Consider the following 7,911-nt stretch of genomic DNA (forward strand, 5'->3'; position numbering starts at 1 on the left):
CCCCCCCCCCCCCAGGTTAAGTTAAATGAGAGTCCCCCAGCATCCCAGCATGCTCTGCAGCTCTGGTGTGGGTTGTGCTGTCTGCTGCAAAGAGCAGGTTTGGCCCTGCCCCTCTGCTTTGTAGCTAGATCGGGGCAGGGGAGTGACCAGACACCTGCCTAGTATGGTCTTAAACTAGGAAGGGGTGTGGGACAGAATTTCCATTGACCAGTTTGACCTCAATCTGTTAAGTCTGATACTACATTCAACCAGGTTGATCTTAAACCAGTTTCAGCCATTTTGAGGCTGGTTTATGTGCATTGAACTTCTGTTCTGTTACAGGTTTAACCTAGTTTCTGATTACTTACACTAGTTTATGTGTAATGTCTGTCCCTAGCCAAATTGACTTAGGTTTTCTGATAGGAATGAGCCACTCCAGGCATGTGCCTGCATTTCTGGAATCAAAAGTGAATGTCTATTCACATGCTCGCAGGTTCAAGCTAACCTACAAAGACTGAATCAATTCAGTTCGGGGCTTTTTGAATGTCTGTACTTAGCCGTTATGATTAAAGATGCCCAGGTGGATTTGCTAATAAAAGCACTCAAAATTAAAGAATTCCAAAATCCAGATGACATTTATATGAAACAGAACACCCCAAGCATTGTCCACTAATGTGTCCATGACAGCAATGCACCCATATCCTCGCTTCAAATAGGCAAAATAAGCACCTGGCATACAAAAGGTTCTGAAAAAGTACACCATTTAAAAAATAAAGTTTAGAGCACCCATTTGATCACAACACAGGCTCAGTGATGAAAGTGTTTCTCAATAACCAGAAGATTATATAACTGATACAATTAATATTTAAAGGTAGTTAACTGTGTTAGTCTGAAGTCAGAAGGCAGATTAGATCTGCACTTTGTAGACTAACCAAATAAGGTATATATATCAAGCACACTTTTTTTTTTAACTTGGTCTGATGCTGTGGAAGGACTACAGAAAGGAGAAGAAAAGGAGAGAGAATTAGAATGCAAAAGACCAGGGAGGGGAGGGAGAAACAGAGAGAGAAATGGGAGGAAGAGGGCAGTGCTAACAGGGTAGTGCTAAGAGAAAAGTAAACAAGTAGCAAACCCAGAAGAACAAAGGGGGCCAGAAAAGCTAATCTATAAGATAAGAATCCATCATCCCTGTTTAAACCATACTTAACACAGTCCAATTTGTGGACAATTTCTTGTTCTGACATTCAGATTGGTTTCTACATTTTTTTTTGCCTGAGAAGAGCAGTTCTGTGGTTAGTGATAGTGTCCAGAGAGGTTGAAGTGTTCTGCCGCAGGCTTTGTGTCTTTCTGCAGCTGATGTCAGATCAGTGTTCATTCATTCTTATACACAGAAATTATCCTGTATCTGGTGTAGGCAGCAGAAGGGTACTGTTTGTAGTCGATGGCGTATATGACATTGGTAGAGTTGTAACTGAATGAACTTTGGAGACTGTACTCCTTTTTGTTATTAGGTCCAGTGATGATGTGGGCTGTATTCATGTGTGGACACAGCAGGCATTTGGGTCTTTTGCAAGGCCTTGGTGAGGATGGGAGTTTGTTAGTCTGTTGTTTGAGAGATGCTGTTTGAGCGTGTATTGGCAAATTTAAAGGGAGCTTAAGGTTTTAGCTTTTGGCACAGTCTGGAAAGGAGGTAATTCGTTAATTTCCAAAATAAGCTATTTGTTTAGTAGAAAAAGTTACCTGCTATGGGGAAAAAGGAAAATCAGAGAGGTATTTTAAAACAGATATGGTTCAAAATAACTAACAGATTTTCCAATTATTTGAAAATTCTCACAAAATCTATTCTGTAATCTAGATTCTTGTTCTGCACATAGGAGAGGATACGCTTTAAACCAAACATTGTGAAGAAGTGTACAAATACTTGCATCTTATGAATAAACACACCCATCCACACATATTGGGGGTGGATGCCAAGCTTTCCACAAATGGGTGGTGATTTTTTGTGTCACGTATGGTTAACTAACAAGGGACATCTTTCAAAGGAAGAACACCCAACAGTTTCAAGTAAAACTACAGAATGTTTATGTGGTTTTTGTTTTACAGGCTTCAGAAAAAACTTTTTTTGAAAATATTATACCCAGTATATTTTTAAAAAATTACAAATATTTGGAACTTTAAAATGTCAGTGTTCATCATCTTATTCTATTTTTCTCTTTTCTTTTCTCTGGATTCCCCATCTCCTTCACTAAGTTCAAGAAAAGTGATGATGTTTAGAGTTAGGCAGAACAGGATAGGTCACCTTGCTCCTCTCAATTTTTTTATCTCCACTTTTTCTCTTGCTTTACTTTGTACCTTTTCAAAAGGTTTGCAAGCTTTGGAAAAAGATCAAAAAGTAGAAAAAGAAATCATCATTCCTTCTATTATATTCAGTTAAGAAAGGAGGAGAAAAGGAAAGAAGCATTCTAAAAATATTAAAAAAAAATGTTTGATGGTAACCTTGAAAATGTTGAAAAAAGCTGAACGTTTTCCAGTTTTGAAAGTTTACTGTTTACTACCTGCCCCGACCCAAATTAAAAAGTTTTCAGCCAGCTCCAATTAAAAGGACCTGAGTTTCAGAAAGTGACAACATGCTTCCTCTGATAATATGTCCTGTTTAGGCGTCTCAAGTTCAAAATGTATAATTGACTCCTTATATATATATGCCAATTTCTCTAGCTCCATGGACAACAAGAGCAGACACGAACATTTACATATAAAATTTTTTGCTGAACAGTACAGAAAACTGACATGTTTTATATATCTTGTCCCAGAGCAAGAAATTAATTTTTCTCAAAAAAAAAAATCAAAGTGCAAAATTGAGGTTTTGGCACACATGTTCTCCCCCCCGAAAACTGGTATAGAGATGAATTTTAGAAGAAATGGTGCTTAGAGAGCATTATAATGTGCCTGATTTTATTTGATGAAAGTTTGTAGCTGGAAATTCATTGATTTTCTTTCGTTCTGCTCTGATACACATTCTGTTTGTGGTTTCCAGTTCCAGTGAGAGGTTCAACGTGGCAGAGAAGATTGCACTGCTCACTTTTATCTCAGCAGTCATACTCATGGCCATCCTGGGGAACTTGCTGGTGATGGTGGCTGTATGCAGGGACAGGCAGCTCAGGTGAGTCAGCACAAAATCCCACTCAGTCCTTTCCATTAGAACAAATGTTACAAAGTCAGGTGGGTTCTCCACCCATCTCCCCCACGTTTCTAAGAACACAAAGCACAATTAAAAACTTTATCCTTGCTTCTCTGCAACTGTTCAGGTCACAGCAAAGTCAAACTTCCATACTGTTCTCAATATGTCTGGATTTAGATTTAATACCACAGGAGCGTGATCATTTTATTATCCATTTTCTACATTTTTAGCACTCCAGATGTCAAGAACAGATAAGTCACTTCGAAGAAAACCACACACAAGGGAGCTCTGGACAAGCAGTGAGGCTTCTTCCTTTTCCAACTCCAATTCTCCTTTTAACAAAACATGTCAGAAAAACGTACAGGTTGGGCCCCAAGTCTGTCTGTCACATTAAGCAGTTGCACTGACCTAGCCTAATTGTTGCTCTTCCCAGTGAAGGGCAGAAAGTGATTAGCAAGATTTCTTTCTCACAGATCTCAGTGCTGACCCTTGCATGCATCAGATGAGCTTAGGATGTAGAAGGAGAAATCACAATAGTTATAGTTCAAATGCTTCTTCAGGGTTTTTTTTTTTTTTTTTTTGGTATAGTTATTTTCAGAAGAATCATCCTAAAATTTGAATCTTGCGTGTATGTAGATATTTTCTCAGTGATTTCTGGAAGGTTGTCCTCAATTTACAAGATATATTGTAACTGTCCAAGCACAATAAATTCATAATTTAACATGGTGCTTAGGCAGGTGCTTAACTTTAAGCATGTGAACAGTCCCAGGACTGTACTAAGTGTATTCCTACCTTCAGGCACAAAAATAGTCATTGGACTCCATACATAGTGCCTTGCTGAATGAGGGCTCATATTTCCTGTGGTCAGGACACAAATATGCTGGGTCACCTTCATGATGAACAAACCAGCAAGTTCATACAATAGCTTTGCTGTAAGTGGCTTGAAAGTGCTGACAGCTACAAAAAAACCCAACTAAGTATGGAAACTGAGGCTCTTGCATATTGCTACACCCCAAATTCAATTTGGGGCGTAGCAAAGTTCAGAATGAAGGAGTGGTCCTTTAAATGTTGATTAATTTGAAAAACCTGACTAAGAAGCAAATCATCTTAAATACTTGTTTAGTCTTAAGTGGCCATACCTAAGGTACTTAATTTCCTTAGTTATTCTAGAATCCCTGGTAACTCGGCCTTATCTTGTCCTGTAGTGGTGCTTGCTGGGGTTCCTTAGAGCTCTGCCAGCGAGTCTAATTGTGACATGCAACCTTTTTAACAGTCTTTAACAAAAAGGAGGGGAAAAATACTAACAATTCCCCTACAAGTAATAAAAATCAGAAATTAAGTGTAATTAAACCATTTTGATTTTCTAGTAATTTAGGATACAGTAAAAAACAATATACAAAATCAAAAGGAATATAAGTTACATGTCTGGACTTTACATCTCATTAGCATGGGCCTACCTAATTTGTGAGAGCTGCCCACTGATTTCATGTGCAAAATGAGGGGCCCAGCAGTCATTTTGCAGGCAGAGTGTAGAGGGTCTCCCACACTCTGGCTGAGGGGCCCGAGCAGTCCTGCCCCCTGCCGCTGATTGCCCGTGAAGGCTGCCTGCCCCTCGCTACTGATGGGCTGAGAGCTGTCTGTCATGTAGCTGTGCCCCCACCTCCGATTGTTGGAAAGGGGTGGCGCCACATGACAGGCAGCCGTACAGCCCATCATCAGTGAGGGCTGGGGACAGCAACTATCTTGCTGGCAGCCCTTTGTGTGGGCATCCCCCCTTCCCTCTTCCCTACCCAGGCAGGCTGTTGCAATGCCTGGAGGACTGCTGGCTCCCTCTGTGGGGCCAGAATTTTATATTCTATCAGTCCCCGCTGCCACGGATTTCATGGGCTTTGCCTGGATTTCATGGAATCTGTGAAATCGCAAATTCGGTAGGTCCCTACTCATTAGATTAGGTAATTTATAGGCTGTATCAGAGAGAGAGACGGTCACTGGTTGGGACAGATTAGCTGAGCATTTTCCATTCCAGAATTATAGCTGGGGGACTTGCTGATTAGCAGTTTGCTTTTTGACTGCCAGTTTCTAAGAGCTCACATCCTGATACCAGCACATCAGCATTTAATAAGACCAAGCATTGCACTGGATGCCTTGAGAAAAGTCTGACGGTTGCATAAATAATCTCTTCTCTGTCCTTCCTTAAATTCGCCTGGAATGGCTATTATCTTTCTTTCTGAGAGAGATTCAAATCTTCATTGGCTGGTAGTCCAAACATTCAACATCATTATTACAGAGGCTTTTACTGGACAAACTCTCACCCTTCCCCTGGAAGTCCAAGATTTGTATGCTGTTACCTTATTGTAACTGGCGCCTACTTTATCAGCCATTTACAAATGGTGCAGGGTTTCCACACAACCACAAACTCCTTGGCAGAACCCACTCTCCTTAGGAAATCACAGTGCAGCAAGATGAGGAAGAGAAAAGGTTGTATCTAAGATACTGTAGTCTTAGAAGGCAAAGGCTGGCTGGCTTTCATTTTTTGTAAGTGCTTAAGGAGTAGACGGAGACAACGCCAGGCCTGATACTTTTATTAATGTTATAAAGGGGGACACAACAATGGAAAAGGCTACAGAGTACAAAGAAAACAACAAAAAATGATGGTGATTTATTTTATTAAAAAAAGTGCCAAAAATGCACTGAGCTTAAAAGAGTTTTATCTGTCAGTGTTTGGAAAGGGCAGTGTTTGGTAAATGGTATGTGTGTGCATGCCTGGTTGCATCTTCATGAGCAGAAGTACCTCCATAGTTATATAGCAAACCTGGCAAATATTTCTTCCCCAAAACAAAATAAAAATAACTAAAATGGATTATTTAGAATGAGAAGTAAATTAGAGAGGATGTTTTAGGATTAGAGGACAGATTAGACAACCCTTTAGAGAACAGATTTCTCCACACATGGGGTATCCTACTTTGAGATTGTCCCATTGAGCTTTTCATATTGCTTTTCATATTATGTCTCGTAGGAGAATCAAGACCAACTATTTTATTGTCTCACTTGCCTTCGCGGACCTGCTGGTTTCAGTGCTGGTGATGCCATTTGGAGCTATTGAACTGGTTGAGAATAACTGGAATTATGGAGAGATGTTCTGCCTGGTTCGAACATCTCTAGATGTCCTCCTCACCACAGCATCAATCCTTCACCTGTGCTGTATTTCATTAGACAGGTATGAACACAAAGATATGTAAAGGCAAATGCTCTGATCATCTATTTCTTCAGTCACATGCCATATCCTTAAGTTTGTAGAGAAAGTGGCATATCAAAGGAGTTTGTCTCAGCTGGAAGGTATACACGAACATGCTATGTGGTGTATAGCAGGGCAGCTGATAACCTTTAGCTGGTAACAGAACACATTGACACTTCAGCACTGCAGTGAGGTGTGGAAAAATGCAAATTATATTGGTCAGATGTATGAACTAGATCCTCACTCAAGTGATGCAAACAGTTTCATTGACTTCATCAGCTGAATTTGGCTCAGTGTCTCTCAAGAGCTCTGGGTCTATGCATTTTTAGAAAGAAAGAGATATTTGTAGTCTGTATTGTAGAAGTATTGCTACAGGGGGAAGGAGAGAATGGGGGGGCTGAGCAGTGCCTGCCTTTGCCCCACTCCCTCCCTTACCACAGGGGCCTCGCAAGGCAAAGTTATGCAAAATTAGTATCTGGCTTTACATCTGCAATAGTGTTCCCTTGACATGTGTTTAAAGTTCTCTTTCTAATATCTTCAGCCATAAAGCTGCATTAAAATGGTTCTATGACTGACTACAACACTGTGGGAAGGAAAAAAACCACACAACAAAATGTCTGTAATGCCTGCTGTTCCAAAGCATCATTGTTCACTTTCACATTTCACCCTTAGTGAATAATGTGTAGGGATTGTTAAACAAATTCAGATTTTTGTGGGTGAAATAAAATTTCAACACTTGTAATATTTGCCTTTCCTATGAAAAAAACAGAAATGAAAATTCAAATAATTTTACTGAAAGGCAAACATTTTCTACAAAAAGTTTTAATTTTTGTTACCAGTTTTTCATTGCAACAACAGACATTTTCAACTTCTTAGAATTTTGTATTCTTGTTTGGCAAGCCATTTTTATTGAAAAAAAATGTTTAGATGAAAAAATTGACTAGCTGTATTAATAAAGCAATATTTAAATTTTCCAATCTTGGTTTTAAGGAAGGAAGAACTGTGTTAATTTATTATTGGTACAAATAATAATGATGATGACAAGTAATGCTTATAACATGTCTTTCATCCAAAGGTGAAGATCAAGCTTTGCAAGATAATAAAATTGTGAATTCTGTTCATGTTGCACACTAGTTATTTAACAGTACACAGAAACCATATGCAACAGTTCAGCATTGCAAGTGAAAAGTAATACTGTATCTAACTGAATCAAGGGGGACATTTGGATAATCTAAATATATTTCCTGCCACCTTGCAGTTCTGGCTGGCTGGCTTGTGAATGGGAAACTTGTTGCCTCAGGAAGGCTTGCAGGTTTCCATCCTGATCTGATTAACAATCAAGTAGATATTAGGCACAGAGCTCTGGAAATTGAAATGGTAAAGATTTGCCAAGGTAGCCAGTTAAATCCTCCAGCCTTATATTTAACACGGTGGAGTCATACAGGTTGGAGAACATGGAAAGCATTCTGTTAGCCCCAGAAAACTCGGTGACAATCCCCAGTGAAAATGGCTTTTTCTT

At 39.5% G+C, this 7,911-nt stretch overlaps 1 protein-coding gene across 1 annotated transcript in view; it reads left to right on the forward strand.

Annotated features, from left to right (window-relative positions):
* HTR4 (5-hydroxytryptamine receptor 4) overlaps positions 1–7,911 on the forward strand; it is a 363,305-nt gene that overhangs the window by 197,293 nt on the left and 158,101 nt on the right. Inside the window, exons 3-4 of the mRNA XM_019506454.1 lie at positions 3,014–3,139; positions 6,174–6,374. Coding sequence (XP_019361999.1) covers positions 3,014–3,139; positions 6,174–6,374 — 327 coding nt within the window. The remainder of the gene's footprint in view (positions 1–3,013; positions 3,140–6,173; positions 6,375–7,911) is intronic.

This window comes from Gavialis gangeticus, unplaced genomic scaffold, assembly GCF_001723915.1.
Source record: "Gavialis gangeticus isolate Ggan-Ray unplaced genomic scaffold, GavGan_comp1, whole genome shotgun sequence".
Classification (NCBI taxonomy): Eukaryota; Metazoa; Chordata; order Crocodylia; family Gavialidae; genus Gavialis; species Gavialis gangeticus.